Below are 22109 nucleotides of genomic sequence, written 5' to 3'. Positions count from 1 at the left end.
TGCACTAAGCACCCTTTGAGATATCAACGCTTCACCCTTGTCCGGATATATAACTTCGGTCATGCCGTCTTCGTATGTAACTTCATCTTCGGTGTCATAAACGGGATCAGTTTCATCTACGAAAGTAACCATCTGCTTAGTTGGGCACTCTCGTTTAAGGTGACCAAAGCCATGGCATTTAAAACATTTATTTACCGGAGGTGATGGCACTACTGGCGGTGTAGGGCTACTTGAGGCTTCGGCTTTGATTGGGCCGGGCGTGTTAGTGGTTGTACTAGCCGTGGGAACTCGGTTAGTTGAAGAGAAACGGGTGGGCGTTGTTTTTGGTTTGGCTTTTAGTTGCTTCTCTACCTGATGAGCTAGTTTGTAAACGTCATTTAGCGTCCAATATGGCTGTAAATGCACAACATCAGATATTTCAGTTCGTAAGCCACCTAAAAACCTAGCTATTACTTGTTCATCTTCTTCATCGGCTCCACACCTCATTCGAAGCTTATCAAACTCCGTAATAAACTCTTCCACACTTAAAGATTGTTGTTTCAAATTATTATAGTCAAGATATGCATCTTGACGATGATTTACGGGTAAAAACTTGGCCTGTAATAATTTTTTCATCTTTCCCCACAACTCTACTTTCGATTTACCCTCTTGAGCTCTCTTCTTTCGAACATGATCCTACCATAATGACGCGTACTTACGTAATTTAATGGCAACGAGTATTACCTTTGTCTTGTCGGGTATGTCTCGGATGTCAAACACTCGCTCAACCGTACTAAGCCAGTCAATAAATTCATTGGGTTGTAATTTACCTTCGAATTCTGGAATTTCTAACCGGATTCCCAGGTTTCGAAGCGGATCCGGTTGTCGTCCTGCCTGGTTACCATGCCTCCACGCGAAAGGATTTTGATTTTCGGCTCGAGCAAAAGGGTTCTGATAGTCGGCGTCTCCATCATACCAAATATTCGAATCAGTTTCAGTTTCCTCCCAGCAATCTTCCCAACGACCTTCTTGTTGACGATTATACTGTTGCAACTCTAGGTCTCGAACCCTTTGTTGCAGCCTTTCGATTTCTTCGATGTCTCGTGGATCTCGATAACGTCCTTCGTTGCCTCTGGCGGCGTCTCTACGGAGGTGAAAACGAGCATCTCTCCCACTACCTTCCATCGAAACCTATGCTCTGATTACCACTTGACACAGGTTGCTGTGATAAAAGAAAACTCCAAAGGAGAATGTTCAATAATCAAAATCCAATTCAAAAGAGATCCCCAGCCACGAGTCTTTAAACAAACAAAATAAACAAAGATAATAAAATAACTAAAAGTCCAACAACTTAGGAATTATAAAAATTAAATACTAAAGGATAGGACTTGAGCTGGAGCTTCTGATCGGCCAAATATCTTCAATCGGGTCGCGGGTCGTGGGCTGTCGGGTCTGGATCAGGGTCCGTATATGTATCAATACAATTTAAGGATCTTTTTGCTTAATTCTGCTTTTTTCAGTGTTGTAAAAATCGCGACTAGTCGCCCAGTAATTGCTAGTCAGCCAGAAACTAAGTAATTTTTCGTTAATCAGTCCATTAATCACTAGTCGGGCCTAGACAGCCGGCCAAAAATCGGTGATTCCGGCCAGATTTCGGCAAAAAAAAACCTCTAAATTCCGGCCAAAACCTCTAAATTCCGGACAGTTTCCAATCAAACCATGTGAATTACAACAATTAATCTTGTATACTTAAATAATGAGTAAGATTTAAAACCTAGCTAGTTAAGATATTTACCTATAAAAATGTATATATGTATACATAAAACTGAAAAGAGTAAATTACAAAACTCGTCCTTTATGTATGTATGTTATTGCAAATCATGTCCTTTGTCTTCAATAATTACATCAATCATACCTAATGTTTACAAATACTAACATGTTATATCCTTTACCCCAAACCCAATTAATTTTCTCAGTTAATTGTAGTCACGTGAGACCTACATCAAGGTATTAATGTCTTTTAACCTACCCATCTCTTTCCCTGCTTTTAAAACCCCAAATAAACAAACTGATATTGGTTGCATACGTCAACCCAGATAGATTTGGAGCTTCATGAACATTTACAGATCCTAACAATGGTAAATATTTGTTTAAAACGGGTAAACATACGTCAACCCAGATAAAACAACAATCGTAACAAAGCTCTGTACTAACCGGGTCCGGGTCGGGTCTGTTGAAGACGTCTGATTTCGGGTCGAACCGTTTTGTAACTAGTGAATAGATTAATGTCGGAGATGTATTCCGATGCGAGTTTTCGGAAATCTGAAGGTGTGAAGACGGGTTTTGTCGGGTCAATTGTTCCGAGAAGGTGGGGGGGGGGGGGGGGGGATTTAGTTGTTCTTCAATGATGGTTTTGTTTGTTGTAATGTTGAGACCACTGTAAACTTGCATTTTATCGGAGTTTATGATCTCTGCGTTGTGGAAGAAACGAGTAGCTAGATCGATTGAGAGCGTGATTTTCCGGCGCCGGTGGGGCCCATGATGATGACGATTTTACGTTTATGGCGGCGTGTGATGGTGGTGGTTGTTGTGGTGGAGATGGTGGCTGTGGTGGTGAGTGTTGACGGTTCCATGTGAATATTATAATCAAGTAATGAAGCACAGGGCAAACCATCATCATCATCGCCATTGTTATGATCTGTAAAATAGGGTTATTTGGGGTTTTAAATGGGGGAAAGAGATGGGTAGGTTAAAACACATTAATTTAACTGAGAAAATTAACTAGGTTTGGGGTAAAGGATATAAATGTTAGGATTTGTAAACATTAGGTATGATTAATGTAATTATTGAAGACAAAGGACATGATTTGCAATAAGATATATATATATATATATATATATATATATAAAGGACGAGTTTTGTAATTTACTCAACTAAAAATTACATATAAAAAACCCAATCCGATTAAACCCGAGTAGTCACTAGTCCCCACCTAACCGGCCGACTAGCGACTTGCGAGTTCTCCAACCTTGGTATTTTCATGAAAAAAGTTGTAATTTGTTCAATACTTTTGTTTCTGTTCAAGTTATTATTATCATTGTAACGTGTAATTGGAAAATCAATTAAATAGTATTTTATTTTGTGAACGGATGTCCTACATGAATACTTTAAATTTATTTATGGATTTACTTGTTTAATTTCTATATGCGTTATTGAAAACAATGTGTCCCTCGGAATCACGCCACCCCAAGGCCGTCCATGGTAGCCCGACTTGACTCGAGTGTCAGAGTACCTATACTCTATGTACCCTCTAACGAGTTTTCTATGATTGTAGAGATGTAGAACGATTACAGAATCGTACCCAAAACTGAGGAGTATCACCCCATTTACCGCATTTACCCCAATTTCTTGGCTTGGCTGCACCGATCTGTTTCTATATTTTCTCCCAGTGAACATAAATTCATTTGAATTAAACTTTAACGAGTCGAATAATTTACACTTAAAATTATTTGTGTATCATTATTAGTGATTTAGTTACAATTATATGCTACAATTTTGTTTTCATTAATACTACCAAGCTACTTTGCCATGTGGCCTTATTTTTGTGAGATTTTCAAACTAAACAGATACCGAATCAAACAATATTAACGATACCGCTACCAGCATTTGTTTATATAATTTTCAATCATCTAAATAAAATCTGAAAAAAAAAACATTAATGTTTTTGTTTCATACATGGATGGATGATGATCTAAAAACCGACTATGTATACTCCAACTACATATCAAGCACTTGCCACATGTCATAAACCCTGCCACGTGTCCACTAAGCAATCTTCTCGACCAACTACACGTGATTTCGTCTCAATCTCATCACCTCACAATCCCTCCATATATATTCAATCTAAACCCATCCTTATCACAAAACACAAGACCAAATAATAACGAAAACAATCATTTCATGGATACCCAATATGATACACTCATGCCACACCACCAACAGCAGCAGAAGCAGCAACAAATGAGCACAAAAACAATGGTAATCGCAGCCATAGTGGGAGTTACAATAGGAGGACCACTTTTGGCGTTGATGAGTTTCATTTTCATAACAACAATGGCTCTATTTGTGGTCACCTCACCGCTTCTCATCATATTCAGTCCTGTTATATTGGGGGCTGGGTTTGTGATTGTAGCTGCTATGGCCGGGTTCGGGGCTGCGGGCTTGTTGGCGATCGCAGGGGTGTCGGCTTTGGGGTGGGTCTTGCGGTCGGTTAAAAGCGGTCAGTTTCAGCAGGGGCTGGAAAGTGTGACCGGGAAGTTGTTGGAGACTGGAGAGAATGTGAAAGAAAGTGTGAAAAATACCGGGAAAGAGTGGGCTGGTAACCTGAAACAGACGGTGCAGGACTCACCGGAAAATGTGACGGCAAATAGAGCTTAGGTGTGATTTGTGATGAAGATAATAATTGTACGTTGTTGTGGTGTATTAATATAATAATATAATAAAGAATGTGTTCATGCACGAATAGGGTGGGGGTGGGTTGGTTAAAAGTTAAAATTAGTGAGGGTATGAATCTTTTACCTAGGTGGGGTCGAACCAAGAGATTCATGTCATGTATTTCCTTGCACATAGGAAGGTTGTTGGCTCAAGTGGTCGAACTTTGGTTATAATTTGTGGAAGGATGATTATCTTATGGATGTGTGTGTTGGGTATCTTTATTTCGCAGCTTCTGTTTCGTCATTTCGTGTAATGTGTAGCTTTAGTAAATAGTAATATATAATAATATTTTGATAACAGAACTAATTGAAAATTAGTAGGATAATACACGTCAAGTTCATCGCATATTAGTTGTAACTAGGTGGATTTGTCCGCGCGATGCTGCGGAAATTGTTCAATTTGTTATGGTACCGACGCTCTATTTAAAGTCGCGATATGTTCAAAACAATGTGTTTTACATTGAAAATCATAAAAATGAATATAGGTGTCGGTTCGTATAATAACTATAGCAATAACGATATCATTGTCGGTTTTGGTGACGAGCTTTTTTTATACACAGTAATGTATTCTATTTTATAAAAAAGATATTGGATGCGAGATTTCAGATGGAAATCAAACTAAATAAAAACAGATGGGCTAAAAACGTATATTTTTGTAAGTATATACCGATAATAGTAATACTGGTATCGACATGGTTTAGTCGGTGTTGGTTCCGTTCATCATGGAACCGTTGTGACACAGACACTTGGTATAGCACATGATACAAAAAAAAACCTATGTTTCAAACATAACGGCGCTTTTATATAGAAACGTCGAGAAAAAAAATCAAAAACAACTTCGTATTTAGTTTTTCTTAAGCAAAAGAATGCAAGTAATCAGAGAAAAATCAAATTATTAAAAAGTTAAACAGGTTAGAAGGGTATAATATATATAGTAAAGGGATAAAATAAATTAATTATTATAATAATTAGTTATAACAATATACTAATAATAAATATAATAAAAAACTAATGTTAAATAATAAAATAAACTAAAACGTTACTGTTCATGACAACTTCAAATTAATAATAAAGTTGAGTTTACCCGCGTAATGCAGCGGGAGTTCGGTGGGGATCTGTTGGGTTCGTTATATAGGGGAATTCAGTCGGTATCAGTTTGGTTTGTTACGGTATTAGTATGGTACCAGCACTCCATTTAAAGTTATGATATGTCCAAAAGGTTGTTTTACATTGAAAACTATGAGAATGAATAATGGTGATGCTTCCGGTAATAACTATACTGGTTACGATTTTGATATCAACTCAATTCGTCATGGTACTATTTTGAAAAATATACTCTTTTTCAACAGCGTTTTATAGGAGCAGCAAGAAAAAAATATTAACAAAGTCGGCATTCACATTTATAAAAAATGATAATGAACGCGAATTATCAAACGAAAATCAAATTAATTAAACTATATGGTTACCTATACCGGTATGGTCATTGTTCAGTCGGCACCAGGTTTATTCGTCATGGTACCGCTATGACACCAACACTTGATCTAGCATAGGACACAATATAAAGACTTTGTTTCGAACATAACGCTGTTTTCAATCAAATTTATATAGGAACGTCGAAAAAAACAACAACCAAACACAGCTACGTATTTAGTGTTTTTAAGTCAACAAACGCAAGTAATCGAAGAAAAACCAAATTAGTAAAACAATTAAGTATATTAAATGTGTATATCATATATACTATAAGAATAAAATAAATTTATTTATAACATACAATAATAACAAAATAATTATATTAAAATACCTATTTATTTATATCTACTCTTGAAGACTTGCTATTATTTATATATAAATATCTTTATTATATGTTACTGTTCATGATGAGTTCAATATGTATAAAAAATATAAGTTGATGTATTACACACTTGGGAAGGTCCCACATTTAGGATGGTCGCAGGCGAGCACTGTTCCTTTTTTAATAAGCTGTGAAACACTTGAACTTGATACACCTTCTTGTTTATGCTTATGCATGTTACAAGTTGATGGAACAATCAGCAACTTATTACCTTCGAGGATACCAACTCTTGGAAATGTCTGAAAATAATAATTTTCATAAATATAGAAAATTCATTAATAAATATAAGAAACTGAGTTGTTTGAATATATTTATTTGTGGGTTTGTCTTCTATGTTGGAAGAGTTTTGCAACGAAATAAATCGCGTCCAAAACGGAGCTAAGATGAATGAGATATCGATGCTTAAAGTGTTTGGTATTTGAAACATTGAATCCTGAAAAATTAGGAAAGTAGTACCTCCTCCTACATAGGAGGAGAGGTGAAACTTAAAGGGGTATTAAGTGGGAACACTCATCCTTATTGTTTCATGGAAACACACACTAATGTACTAGCGAAGGGTGCACTCTAACTCCCACAAGCGTGCGTGCGTGGGCGATGGGCGCATGAGTGTTCAGACCTGCGCGCGTACCAGTCTGTCTTGTGCGTGCGCGCGCAGAAGCTTCTAGACGTTAATGACTGAGCAGTTTCTTTTCAGCATTCGAAACAGACAAGTCAACGGTTTTGACTGAGAATAAAATGACGAATTAAAGTGCATTGAGTACGTTTAATCCAATTTAATTCTCCCATTTAATTTATTTTTCTGTTTCGAGTAGGATCTGCAGTATAAATAGGAAGTAGACCTGCAGAATATACACCGAATACTTACCAACATATGCAATATTTTCCCCGCATAATCCTCTTTCTTCTTCTTCTTGTTTCAGGTATACCTTCTGGTTTTAGTCAACTTCGGCAGTACAACTGCTTGTTCTGTTGTATCCTGGAAACAAACGAATTCTCTTGGGAAACTCGAAATTTGTTTTAAGGGACGCATGTCTAACACGATACTCAGCCAAGAACTCCTTTTCTGTTTGTAGTTATGTTCTTGTTTTTCATTTTAATTCAGTTGTAACAGGTATTGTAATTTATTGCTTTCCTTATTTCAGTTTGTAATTCAAGTTAATAAAAGTTTTTATTTATTTTGCACGAATGGATTCCTACACTACCTACACCCGAGAAGCATTCTTACAATTGCTATTGGTACACAAACTCTCACATAAACCCTCTTAAAACCTGTCATGCACAATCATGATGTATATGTACTTTCCACTTGATAACCAGTGGCGGATTAAAAATATATTTTCATCGGGTACCAATTTTCATATGTACCCTTACAAACTTGTAAAATATCATATATATATAGGTAAAGTGTAAAATACAATATCTCTTAACGTACATTACATACAATATAGTGAAATCGCATGTTATAAAATAGCATGGATGAAATCGCATGTGATAATTTTGATTAAATTGCATGTTTGTTTTTTGTAACAATTTTGCATGTGATAATTTTGATGAAATCGCATGTTAAAAAACCAACATGCGAAATTGTTACAAAAAATCAATATGCGATTTCAATGTGTGATGAAGATCTGACGGATGAGATGATCGCGTACGTAATGTACGATAAGGGCATTTGTACATTAACCTAACCCTATATATATACCCTTGTGAAATTACAAATGTCATATCTCTTACAAAGTAGTTGAAATATCATATATAACCAATTCATTAAAAACAATTTAATAAATAACAAATTTACTCTTATTTTTTATAAACCTTTGAGATTTCATACGATTTTTGACGTCAAATATTATATTTACTCATTTTTAGCTTAATTTATTTAGTTTAAATATTATATATGAAGAATACTATGGTTCACAAAAATAAAAATATAAAAACGGGTAAAAATAAATTTAACCTTATATTATATAATAATATGCAGTAAAAAGATGGGTATATGTGAAAACTTAAAGCTAAAAAGATAAGGTTAGAATAATTAATTATTAGATTGTCTTTACTAAATTGGGTATATTTGATATTTTAACTATTTTGTAAGTATATATATAATATTTTTAATTTTTATTGAGTATATAAAAAATTTCAAGTTTTTAAAGGTATATACGAAATTAATCCTAAAATAAAATGATTTCCAACTCAATATTAGTGCAGATGGGTTGGGCAAAAATTCCAACTCTCAACATTAGTGGAAATTTAAAGTAATATAGGCAATTAAAAAAAACAATAAATATTTAAGTAATATAGGCAATTGATACATTTATATACTATTATTTTGTAACATTTGTATGCATATATGGTTGTATATTGTGTTTAAGTTGTTGTATATTAATTAAATAGTTGTTTTATTCTTTAATTTATTTATATACTATTATTTTGTAACATTTTTGTAAATTGTGCTTAAGTTGTTGTGCCTTAATTAAATAATGGTTTCATTATCTAACCAAATTCAATCTATTTTGTATGCATGTATGGTTGTAAATTGTGCTTAAGTGGTTGTACCTTAATCAAATAATGGTTTCATTATCTTACCAAATTCAATCAGTTTGATCTATTCAAAGTTGTGTTGTTTTATTTGTAAATTATTATTATTATTTATAATAATCTAATTAATTTAGCCAAAATCTTTTATAAATATCATTTGCAACATATTGATGCAATGGTTGTTGTAATGTATGCATTATGGTTTGTATAGTGCTAATGATATATATTATATATAGATTACGATGAACCTATCAAACGGGAAAGTATAGACGCGAGTTTATCGTAATGCGCGAGTCCTATATCAACTTAGTTATTTTATTCTATGTTTTACGTTTCGCTTTAATTTCTTCGCATTAACACGCAACAACTTCAATGTCGGTGGTTGTTGGCAGTAGTGTGACATTAGTGTTCGCCCCCGCCGCAACGCGGGGTTCTTAATACTAGTTAGGTTCACTTCAAAACTGTTAGGTTTTTTTTACAGAAGAGGGTCGTGCACAACAAGTTTTCAATACCAAGGAATCAAAGTTTTATCTTTGGTAGAATTGGATTTACTATTCCAAACAAGGTGCGACGCAACTTGTTGTCATTTAACTACCATTCCTTATGTAATTTTTCTACCATTAATAGGCAATTAAACAACAACAATAATAAGTATTTTAACCACGGATAAGTTTGGACTGTCAAATAGCCTCAATAGTCAATAGGTCACAACTAGAAGATGGAAAGACTTTGGGTAACAATTCAGATGGTTCCTCCATGATTTCTCTTTTTTTTTAACGGCCAATAAATCAATTCCGAGCACTCTCGGAACATCCACTGGACAAACAGAGTACTCCGAGAGTAACCCGAGTCGTCCACTACCAATTCTGGGAAAAACCCGGTAACCCACCCGCCCGTAGACACGACGGTAAAATTACCGGTAAAACCCGTTTGGCTCAAGGATCGAACCCAAGTTTCTCTAGGTCTCCTATCACTCCCACCAGTGCCTCACTCCTTTTTTGCACCAAAAGGGAATTGAACTTGAGTCTTCAAAGAAGAACTCAAGTCCTCCTACCACTTTGAGCTAGAGGTCATTGGCGGTTTCTCTTTTTATTTGATTTGGGCTTTGAATAAAAAAGATGTGTTTTATTTGGTTTGTGCTTTGAAAAAAACACAGGCTTCAAATGAACATGAAAGAAAATGAGGCACACTTGGGGGCCTTAATAGGAAAATGTGTGGGTGTGCATTATTAACGTGGGGTTTATTTTTAGTAGGAAAGAAAACTCTAATACGAAACTATGTGCACTTACGTGCAAAAACCTAACCGCTTTCGAAACTAAAGCATGTGTCTTGCGTCAAGCAAAGAGGCGGTAGATGATGGGCGCCAAAGCGTTTGCCTTGAGGTAAGCGAAGGGCGGCTGATGATGGGCATTGGGCAGTGGCAGGGTTGGAGTGGCGAGATGTCATTGTGGCCCGTGGTGTATGTCGGTGGGATCTTTATTTAATAAATGAGTGTGGAATCAATGCATGCATCTCAAGTAGTCAAGTGGGTATTTTCTAGCAACCGTCTTACATGAGAGTTGACTTGGTCTTAGTTTTAGTGTCCTTCAACTTGCTATGAATAGTTGATGATCGATTTGACAACCAAATGAGAGGTTGCTTCTGGTCCGGGTCAGTGTTTCTCCATTTCTTGACTTACTATGGCAAGATGTTATCCCTTTCTACATTTATTGACTTGACTATAACGAGAGGTCACCCCTTCTCTATTTCTTAATTTGACTATAACAACATGTCACCTGAGCTAGAGTTGTTTCCCCAAACATGGTATATGTTGCCCATGTCAATTGTCAAGGGTGATTTATGTATCATCTCATACTTCTCATCTGATCTTGCAAAAGCATACATTTTAAGATCAAGAAGTCGTCCTAGGTAGGGAACCAACCCCCTTGTGATAACAATTGCATAAAAAAATTACCTTTTTTTTGGGTTATCTTGTATTTCTCTGACTTAGCAAACGCACGTGTTTTAAGACCAAGAAGTTACCCTTAGAAGGGACGACAATCCTCTTGTGAAACAATTGCAAGAAAATACCTACTTTGTAGTGTATGCATTGTCCCCATAATCCTCGTATTATAATTCCTTTGTAAAGAGGCTTGTTTTTAGTAGAAAATTAATCCAGAAAACTAGTTTCCTTCCCGTCTTTTTCTACTAAATTTGTTAGAGATTCCTCATCTTAAATCGGCATTTATCACATAGCCTTTTAGTACCAATGTAGAGCTAGCTTATTTGATATTCCTCATTTTAAATCGGCATTTATCATGTAGCCTTTTAGTACCAATGTAGAGCTAGCTTATTTGTTATACGTCTCTTAGAGAAGGTTTTATATTCAAACCTGAGCAAATTGATAGTTCAAAATTATTGATGTAAGTAAAGTATAAGTAAAAGTAAGTTAAAAAAAATATAGCTCTTTAATGAATAAAGATATAAATCAATAAAGACAAAGCCTACTATTGTATTTGTTAAAATAAATGTGTTAAAAAATAAAAGCCCATTTGACGTTAATTAGTCGTTAACAATAAATTGATTTCAAATTAATAGGGTGATGGTCTATTGACAAATGTAAAGTCTTTAAACATCTGAGTTTGAGAGTGTAAGGTCTTGGGTTCGAGTCTCACATACGTAAGGAATTAAAAGAAATTTGTCGTGCAAAAAAATAATAATAAATTGATTTCAAAGTTTGACAAAAAAAAAAAAAAAAAAAAAAAAACGTTGCAAAGTTTTATAAAAAAAACGTTAACAAGTATAAGCTTTTTAGACCAAAAGTAAAAAAAAAATTAAATACAACAAATTATCAGATCTAAAGTTTATTAAATACATCAGCTCTTAATACACATGCCTGGAATCGTGATGTTTATTTAAATTTTGTTTCATAATATTTGTACTCTAGATCATGATCTCTAGATCAAGTGGTGGAGGGCTTGCATCTCTCTTGAGAGATGCAGGTTCGACTCTCACTTGGTGCAGAGTGAGGCACTGGTGGACAATGATAGGAGACCCAGGGAAACCTGGGTTGGATCCTTGAGCCAAACGGGTTTTACCGGTAATTTCACTGTCGTGCCTACGGGCGGGTGGGTTACCGGGTTTTCCCCGGAATTGGTGGTGGACTCGGGTTACTCTCGGAGTACTCCGTTTGTCCAGTGGGTGCCCCGAGAGTGCTCGGGATTGAGTTTATTGGCTGTTCAAAAAAAAAAAATATTTGTACGAAGGTGTTTTTATTAAACAGAAGTTTTATTAAATTGATTCAAATACCGAATCTTAGTTTATCAACGGATCCAATTGCACATTTACTAAATAATAAAAAGAAAATTAAAATAAAAGAGTTAATTACTGTTTTCGTCCCTGTGGTTTGTCAAAAATAACTATTTCAGTCCATTAGTTTAAAAATTGCGATTTTAGTCCCTGTGGTTTCACTTTCGTAACCATTTCAGTCCACCTCCGTTAACCCCATCCATTATTCTGTTAAGTACACGTGAATTGACCATAATGCCCTTATTAATAAAAAATAAAAAGATATCTAACTGAGTTAATTACTGTTTTCGTCCATGTGGTTTGTCAAAAATCACTATTTCAGTCAATTAGTTTAAAAATTGCGATTGCAGTCCATGTGGTTTCACTTTCGTAACCATTTCAGTCCAGCTCCTAACACCGTCTATTTTATCGTTAAGTTTTTAATGAAATACCTAAATTACCCTTGTGTTAATTAAATATGGACTTATATGATTTTATTATTGGATTTATATGATTTTATTGTTGTATGACATATGGACTTGGGGCATGTTTGGCTAAGCTTTTTGAAACAACTTATTGACTTATTGGCTTTTTGGAAATGTCAATATGAAGTGACTTATTGATTTATTGGCTTTTCCCCCTCACATACACCTTCATTGCCAAACATCATTTTGGAGCTTATGACTTTTCAAAAAGCCAGTAAGTCAATAAGTTGTTTCAAAAAGCTTAGCCAAACAATTTTAGGGTTCGACTCACCATGGCTTCAGTAGAAGGAGAAGTCTGACACTATTTTTACATATATGGCTCCAAAATTTTAATTTAAATGTTCAGATAAGCATTATTTTTCAAAGTTATTATGTTAACTGATGCTGCTAGGAAGATATTAATTGGGGTGGGGTAATGGGTCGCCGGACATGAAGAGGGCGGGGTTGTGATGCCGGAGAAGATGACCGGAAACTTTTGCCAGAAATGAGAGCAGGGTTGGAGTGGGGTGGGGTGGGGTAGCGTGGGGTTATGTTTTAACAAGTGGGTCCTAGAATACAATCTTTTAAATTTCCATGGTTTTTTTATTTTATTAACACAAGGGTAATTTAGGTATTTCATTAAAAAATTAACGGTAAAATAGACGGTGTTAGGAGACTGGATTGAAATGGTTACGAAAGTGAAACCACGGGGACTGAAATAGTGATTTTTGACAAAACATAGGGACGAAAACAATAATTAACTCATTTAGATTTCTTTTTGTATTTTATTAATAAGGGCATTATGGTCAATTCACGTGTACTTAACAGAATAAATGGATGGGGTTAACGGAGGTGGACTGAAATGGTTACGAAAGTGAAACCACAGGGACTGAAATCACAGTTTTTAAACTAATGGACTGAAATAGTGATTTTTGACAAACCAAAGGGACGAAAATAGTAATTCATAGTTATCAAAGGCGTGAAGCGCACTCTAGGCGCATAGGCACTGATTAGGGCCTAGGCGATAGGGGCAAATAAAGCGTGCGCCCGAGAAAAAAAAGCGATAAGGTAGTAGATAATTTAAAAAATAAAAAACAGCTATTTATAATTTATATATGTATTTATAATGTTAATTTTATACTTTTTATGTATAAATTAAAAAGTTTAAGGACCAAATGTAAACTACTGAAGGTACAGGGGGTTAAATGTTTAAATACACAAACAAGTTTTACACTTTTTAAGTAAAAAAATACAAGTTTTAAGGACTGAATATAAACTAGGGAAAGATAGAGGGGTTAAATGTTTAAATACCTAAACTTATTTAAAACCCTAAAAGCTTAACACACTCATGAATGCACCCGCTCTCTTCTTCTTCTTCCCCCTTCTTCCTGGTTTCCGGCTGAAAGTAGCACCGTCGCCGGAATTAAATACGCATGGGATGAAATAGGCTGCGCTATTATTACCTAGGAAAACTATAAGCGCAGTAAATACGAGTCGCCCAGAAAAAACGCCTAGGCGAAAAAGCGCTCGCTTTTGATAGTAGTAATTAACTCAAAATAAAATAAAATGAAGATAAATTTAATGTAAGGTAACCATATATGAGTTGAACTAATCGAGAAATTTTGACCAACAAGGATAAAAAATTAAAATCAAACTACCTTGACAACCAAACAAAACATCAAAATCACTAGTCGCTTCAAACACCAAAATTTCAATTCAACAAATCAACTAACCAAATTTCTTCTCTATTGTTGAATACCCAATCAATATATTATAGCCAAATTTTTATTTTAAATAACTAATATTATTTTTATATTCAAATACCATATAACTTTATACTTGTAAGACCACCCGTAGTGGTAGAGAAAAATAATGCCCCCACCATGGGGCATTATCTGACACGTGGCATCCTAATCAGCGTTGGGCATTATAGCAAAAGTGGCGTAGTGGGGCTTTATTCCAATAACGCCCCTTCCAATTGTTAAACAGAAAAAAAAAAAAAAAAAAAGCAAAGAGATGGGATTGGCTGGTCAAACTTGTGCACATGCAATGGTGGGTGATTGTCATACATGCTTAACATTGATTGGCCCCCCAAAAATTAACAAAGCGTTATAAATAAAACGCTGGAACCAAATTTTTGAAATTTTTTAAAAAAAAAACCCCCCATGTAATGGTGGGAAGGGCGTTTTTAGGCGTTTTTTTTCAATTTTTAAAAAAAAAAAACGCCCCACTACGTAGTGGCGGAACTAGACCTTCAACTTAGGGGTATCCCAAAATTTTTTAGGGGTGTCCTCGTACTTGTTCAGGGGTGTCCTGTGTATAAAAATCGGAATTTTTTTTTTTTTACACTACTCGTAAAAACTTGAGCCGTAGCCCGGACTACGCCCGTTTACACTACAGGTCCGCCCCTGCCACTACGGACGGACTAAGGAAAGTTGGAAAGTTGAAGATACACATGACTTTCGCAACGTTTTGGATTCTTTGGAAATCCCGTAATGGTTGGGTGGTCTTCAAAGAAGAAGGTGCTGGTAGACAACATTATTGAGGATAGCTAGAGCCTAGATGTACGTAATCTTGATGAGGTTGAATAGTGAAAATGGTGCCATTATGATGTAATTTAGACTTTGTATTTGGTGTTAACTGGTTTTTGTACCCGCCGCGCGTTGCGGCGGCGTACTTGACTCTTTCCGAACTAAATTTACGTCGAAATAGAGTAACTGGAATTTATACCGTCGAATGAAAACATATTCTATTTTAGCCCAAGAAATGCTATGTTAAAAATTATACTAACTCGAAACGTAGATATGTGGTTCTTGAGCAAAATGTTGTGGTGACCGGAAACTCTTATCTTTCTCTCTCTCTCTCGTAAATCTCTGGTGGGTCGATGTGGTTCTCCAGATTTGTGGTGGTGGTGGTTTTTAAGTGTTTGTAAATGATCCTAATGAAGGAGAATTGCCGATAACTAAGGGCGGTTTGTTAGCGCTTTTAGTTTGTAGAGTAACTGTTATATGTTTATTGATATTCAAGGCAATGAACGACCCTACACAGCCTAAATTTCAGTTATAAAAAAATATTTGTTTAAATAAATAGAATATTGGTTATTTGATTAGGATTGCTTAGCTTTCAATACAAATTGCATTTAATCATTCAACTGGTGCTTCAAGCTATGTTCCCTATATAATAAATCAAACTATAAAAGCCCAAAAGACTCAGAAGATAGAATCCGTTGTTCCTCCAAATCAAGCTAATAAATAAATTTGATATCAAGCTCAATTAAGATGCAATCATCTCTGTCTAATTAATCCTAAAACCTCTTAAATTCATAGACCTAACATGGATTTGGAACAAAGCAACCCATAAGAAAAAAAAAATAGAATCATAACCATCAACAAATTGAACATCACTTGTTGATAAAATTATACAACTGAAAAGAACAAAGCTCAAATTTACCTTACTCGCCGGTTCTGAGTTCTGTAGTGACCGGATTCTGGGCAAACACTCATCTACTCGTCGGAACCGGTCAAATTAACAACTGAATCGTCGCCGTTCACTGGCCCTAGACGACGCTAATCTGCTGGGGGTTATCTCAGACCGAATCCAAATCACCGTGACGGCCAGAGTCCGACTGCCGGAGTCCGCTATCGTCTTCGTCTTCCTCGTTCATCCCAGAGAAACACAGAGAGACACAGAGACAGGAGATAAAGAAAGAGAATGAGCCATGTTTTGTTGCATGTAGAAGAAGAATGTGGCAGGGGCCATTTTTGTAGGTTTAGGGTTAGAAATAGAGGATGGTGAGTGAGAAAGAGGATGAGAGGATGTTGAAGAGGGTGATTTGGAGAAGAAAGAGGTGATCTGGCGTTGGGGATTGAGGAAAGGTAGATAAGAAGACAATGGCAAAACAATAATGACAACATTTCTTAGGGGCAGTATTGTCATTTGGTGACACATTTCTTAGGGGCAGGTATGTCATTTGGTCGGGTCACCGACCTTTATATTTAAGACTATACTAGTATTTGTACCCGCCGCGCGTTGCGGCGGCAATGCCTTCGTCGTTTAAGGCTAACGACACGTTATGTGATGCGTTAACCATATAAAAACATGTCGTGTTCAGAGTTTCATAATCACTCATCTAGACATATTTATCTAACCATTGGTCATTATCAGAATTCACTCAGCCACAATACAATCAAATGTATGTGTTGCTGCCAACTGCTGACTGCACCTACAAACCAAAAGTCAAAATTAGGCACCAAATTCTCATAAGAGACGGTGTATGAGAATTCAAAAGCAACAAATATTTTTATTAGGAAAACCTTAAGAACTCTTCTTAAAAAAAATTCCCTCCATTCAGTTATAGATTTCTGGAAGATGAAAAATATAACATAGAAATGTCAATGTGGTGATTTGGGTGGTTTTTATTTTACGGGTCAAATGATTAAAATAGGAAGTAAGCTAGAGTTTGTGATCAACCCTGTGTTAAAAATTCAAGCATAGCCTATGAAAAAACATTCCGTTTGACCCTAACTAATATTAATGCATACAACATAAAAACATGATGGTGCAATTTTCTAACACAAATAAAATGATTTTAATATTAAAATTGCAACGTAAACTTACATTTTCATCGGTTGGTTCCATGTTAAAAACACAATGTTCCCCTCACATTTTTAAATGGCGAATGTTTCCTTTTGCGGTGGCTGAACTTTAATAGGCCAGTTTCAACAATGATGAATCGTCCTAGTCATTGACCTGAACTTGAATCATCAAAGATCCTCTGTAATGATTTGTATGCAGGGCCTGAACTTGAATCATTATTCTCTGTGATGTTTCTTGAAAATTATTTTGTCTCCTGTTAAGTGTTAATATTTTGTTCCTCTTTCCATTCATAAACAACTTCATGATTTTGTTTAGGCTGCACTTGTTCAAGTGGGCGTGCCAATGGTCCTCAATTTTGTTGTCCCTTGTTCCTGGTAATCATGCAGCGTCGCTGATCATCCACAAATCAAGGTGACGATTTTCCTCAATTAGTAAAATATCCTATGATCATTCCATTTGAGAACTTAGAGTGATAAAAAAGTAAAAAAAAAGTAAAATAAAATAAACAAATAAAGGTTATGCTTTTTATTGAACGTAGAGGGAGTGATTGTCGTCTTTTATTTGTTCTACCTTCTGGCACCACCACCCAAACTACTACCCATCACCACCCCCTACGCCCACCCTACCTCCATCTCAAACCCGAACATCGTATCATCCACCACCAGCTTCACAATCGTCCTTCACCAGTACACTGTCGTCGCGTGCTATCACATAAGAACACAGTCCCACATACCAAGTTTCTTTCGTGACTGAAGTTCGAACTTTGGATTTCGGCCCTGATGCTCCCTTTGATCCCCAGACCGACACGAACCTGCATATGTATAGGTCGACAAACACTTTGAATTAAAATTAATTTAGTCATAAATTTGTCAGAAACAGTTGCTTCCGTGAATTTTCGTAGACCTCAAGTCAAAACCACCTAACATACTTATTTCAGTTGTTGTACTTGGTTAAATATTTATATAAACTAATTGCACTTGAAATTCATTAACGTATATATACACACACTATTACAGTTCATGGAGTTTAACAATATATGATGGCTACTAACCATGAAATTAAGTCTAATTTTATATGCCCTATTTATTCCTGTATGATCTGGTGACACCTTAATAAGCTTGTCACCATATGATTTATGTTAAGCCATTCTTTCTTGACTTTGTTTGTCAACATTTTTTGATCAAATAATCGTACTTCAAAAAATTCCCAAATATCAAGCGTTTCTAAAGAAATCATAGAAAACTTCATTGCACCTTGGCCGCCAGTGCTTCATTGTCACCAATTTACCTTCAAAACCCTAGACCCTTCTTCTAATTTCTTGACCAAGATAAAAAATCCATACCTGTTTATCCCTGTTACCGTTAATCCATACCGATCGCCGGAATCCATTGAATCCTAGTTCCCAAGTCACCGCCGATTCACACCTTGCTAAACCACGGGGTTGCTGACCGCCGCTGCGGTGACCGCCAACTCTTATCTTTCTCTCTCTCTCTCTCTCTCTCTCTCTCTCTCTCGTAAATCTCTAGTGGGTCGATGTGGTTCTCCAGATTTGTGGTGGTGGTGGTTTTTAAGTGTTTGTAAATGATCCTAATGAAGGAGAATTGTCGATAACTAAGGGCTGTTTGTTAGCGCTTTTGGTTTGTAGAGGCGACGGAGTTGTAGGTTTAGGGTTAGAAATAGAGGATGGTGAGTGAGAAGGAGGATGAGAGGATGTTGAAGAGGGTGATTTGGAGAAGAAAGAGGTGATCTGGCGTTAGGGATTGACGAAAGGTAGATAAGAAGACAATGGCACAACAATAATGACAACATTTCTTAGGGGCAGTTTTGTCATTTGGTAACACATTTCTTAGGGGCAGGTTTGTCATTTGGTCGGGTCACCGACCTTTGTATTTAAGAGTATATAAATAAATGTCTTCATATTCCCCCGATTCCTGCTAGAGTTGTATTTTGAATATACTTATATTACTTAATGTTAAAAAAAACATCATACCACTATAGAGTAGGAGTTGGGTAGAAAGTGGGTTTTTTCTAGAAAGTCTAGGAAGCAATCAGAATGCGACATGTGGCATTGAAGATTTTTAACTAGAAGGGTAATTGTGTACTTTCACATTCTATTTTTATTTTTGGAATTTATCTTCATTAACTAACTATCCATGTCCATATTTTTGTAACCGTTTTTCTCCATGATTTTCTGAATAATTTGTTTTCGAAATCTAAACCAATTGTCACACCCCGATTTTCACACGTTTCACCGGTGGGCCCGGTGGGGGACTATTGTCACACCCCTAATTTCCACGTGTCACCGGTGGGCCCGGTGAGGGATTAACGTGACGTAGTTGATATCATCATAGTCAAACAACACAAATTATAATGCACAGCGGAAGCAAAGATAGATTTATTTCAACTTAAATTATTGTAATATTCGGGTATCACAAAATGTCGAAATAGAATCCACAGGCAGAATCAAATAAAAAGGAAACTTCATTTCAACAGACTTCATGCATCCTAAGCTTGCGAGACTTCTATGGATGCTTAAGGAGTGACCAGCCTATTACGCGTAGTACCTGCACTTAGTCTTTTTGGAAAATACGTCAGTTTACACTGGTAAATACAATTCAACTGACTCATTTTGAAAATGTTTAAAATTGATTTAAATGCTCATGGCATAAAACTTTTTATAACTTGGGATAATTATTTGCTTAATAATCTTGTAAAAGAATTACATGTTCGTTCTGCGTTCAGTAGCCCGGGTCATGCCGGGTTAAAGTTTAATAGACACACCACTTAATATAATTCCGCCCCGAGACTTCTCTCGTACCGACGATTATACATGTTGTACAACACTACGGGTGTACGCCTACACCCGAGTGCTAAGGTCGTGGCCATTCTTTGAATGATGCCAAGGATATTCGGGACATGGTCATTAAGCCCCCAAAGGCGTTAAACAAACAAAACAGCATTTTCAAACGGGTTAATTTGACTGCACATAACCAAGACCGGTTAAGGTCAATTCCCCGACCAAGCGGTATTTTATATACCGTACCCCAAACCCGTATAGGGAAAATAAGTTAAACGTATTTACCTGAGCAAAGTATAAACCAAATATAACGAGTGCACATAGCTTTTACTGGGCTCCTAGATCTGGAAATTAAGGTTTTAACAACCTATTAGAATCCTAACGGGTCTTAAGCTTAGACCGGTTAGTTTTATATAAAGATTACGGTTTTAAACGCACAATAAGGCGAAGACCGTTTTAGAATGTGGTTTTGTCCCAACAAGCTTGCACACTTGTTTTATATGGGTAACATAATCACATTCTGGATTTTGAGACCAAAAAAGATATGGTTTGACCCGTTTCGGCTAAAATGGCCAAATTAGTCACATAAGCCGATCCGAATGCGTATAATGCGTAACGAGTAACCATAAGAGTCAAATACAAGTTTCTGAAGTCAATATGCTTAAAATATGTTGTGATATCAGAATGATACCTTCCATTATGCCCCAAATGATTATAAACCAAAACTATGCCTCAAAAGGGCGTTTTGGTCATTTTATAAAGTGAAAAAGGGTTAAAATGATAACCTGAGTTACAGGTCTGATTAAATTAGTAAATATACTTAATTTACTAAGTTATAACAGTAGGGTATCAAATTTATGTGAAATTTATTATCTTTAACCTTACTATGCACCGCAGGGGTTTGGTAATTTCACATGTGCCTAAAAGGTCAATTCTGGAATTCTGAGTTCAAAACATTTGCCTACTGTTTAAAATATAAAAATATACTAATTACATCAGTAGGTTCAACCCCTTAAGCTTAATAAGGTTCTAGTGCACACTTATGCGTTAAAAATGCCTAAAAAGGCGATTTGGAGCCATTTCCGGGTTTTCTGTAAAAAGCTGATATTTTTAATATTCCAGAAGGCTCAAAATAATTTATTTATCATAACAAATCAGTAGGAATTGGTTTGAGGTCAAAAGGATTTGTAAAACTCATTTTATGGCTAACAAGGGCAAAATCGGCATAAACCGGATTAATCTTAGATCACTAAGTTATGCTCAGCCTAAAAATAAATAAAAATCTCCAAAAATCCCAAAATATTATTTTATAACAGTGGGTAAAAAGTTTGGTATAAAAATTTGGGTTTTGATAGGCTATACGTAATTTACGCCATTTAATTAGTAAAGAAGTTCTTAATTACGCTATTGAGCATAACTCTTAATCTAGACCTCAAACTGACTTCAAATTTTGGGTGCAAGTTTAAAATTCAGTAGCTAAAGTGCCTACCCTTTTACATTTTCAAAAATCACGTTTTAAGGTCAAATGGGCATAATGGTCAACATATAAGCGATTAACGGAAACATGCATGTGAATAGGATATCTAATGAACCAAGTTGTATAATCTCAGAGAGTTATACTAACATGTAAATAGGTTCAAAAGAAGCTCTAAGGCAATCCTAATCTTGGCTTAAACGGGTCAGAACTGAAAGTCAAAACAGAAGTCAAACTTTGCGACTTTCGGTTCCAAACCGAGCCTAATCTGAAAATTGTCGAGTTGAACATGTTGGAACATGTTCTTACATTAATTACCAAGTTATTTTAATGATTAAACAGGTTGCATGTATCCTACATTGCTAATTATGTATTAATTCGCAAATAACCTTTCTGTTGACTTTTTATAATAAGCTTTGACTCGACAATTAACATAGTTAGAGTGGGAATCTGGAAATACCCTTTTAAGAGTTTGTTACCCACATAATTACCTACTTAAAGGTACTTTTAATTCGTGATTTGATAGAGCACATTTTAATTAATCACGAAGTCAAACCTTAATTACGACGGTTTGACTTTTAGCTAATTAACTAAGCTAAAACGAATTAGGAAGGGTTAAGGACACTTACAAGAGTCCTAATTGAGATTA

At 35.7% G+C, this 22109-nt stretch overlaps 1 protein-coding gene, 1 long non-coding RNA gene and 1 pseudogene across 3 annotated transcripts; 1 reads left to right on the top strand and 2 right to left on the bottom strand.

Moving 5' to 3' along the window:
- Window positions 1–1081: 1081 nt before the first annotated feature.
- LOC118490696 lies at window positions 1082–2644 on the bottom strand (annotated as a pseudogene).
- A 1247-nt stretch (window positions 2645–3891) lies between these two features.
- LOC110928019 (oleosin 5) lies at window positions 3892–4669 on the top strand. Its single transcript, XM_022171275.2, has one exon. The coding sequence runs from the start codon at window positions 3940–3942 to the stop codon at window positions 4414–4416; it is 477 nt and encodes a 158-aa protein (XP_022026967.1). The 5' UTR covers window positions 3892–3939; the 3' UTR covers window positions 4417–4669.
- Window positions 4670–15683: 11014 nt separating this feature from the next.
- Window positions 15684–19013, bottom strand: LOC110929777. 2 transcript variants are annotated; one of them, XR_002587385.2, is made up of 4 exons: window positions 18532–19013; window positions 17211–18000; window positions 16907–16954; window positions 15684–16815 (listed from the first exon to the last, which is right to left on the bottom strand). It is a non-coding gene; the product is annotated as an uncharacterized LOC110929777 (long non-coding RNA). The 2 variants fall into 2 exon arrangements; XR_002587384.2 differs by lacking the exon at window positions 16907–16954 and having other exon boundaries at window positions 18532–19012.
- Between the last annotated feature and the right edge of the window lie 3096 nt (window positions 19014–22109).

This window comes from Helianthus annuus, chromosome 3, assembly GCF_002127325.2.
Source record: "Helianthus annuus cultivar XRQ/B chromosome 3, HanXRQr2.0-SUNRISE, whole genome shotgun sequence".
Lineage (NCBI taxonomy): Eukaryota > Viridiplantae > Streptophyta > Magnoliopsida > Asterales > Asteraceae > Helianthus > Helianthus annuus.
Note: the sequence above shows the minus strand (reverse complement) of the source record. Positions and strands in the feature narration are given on the sequence as shown.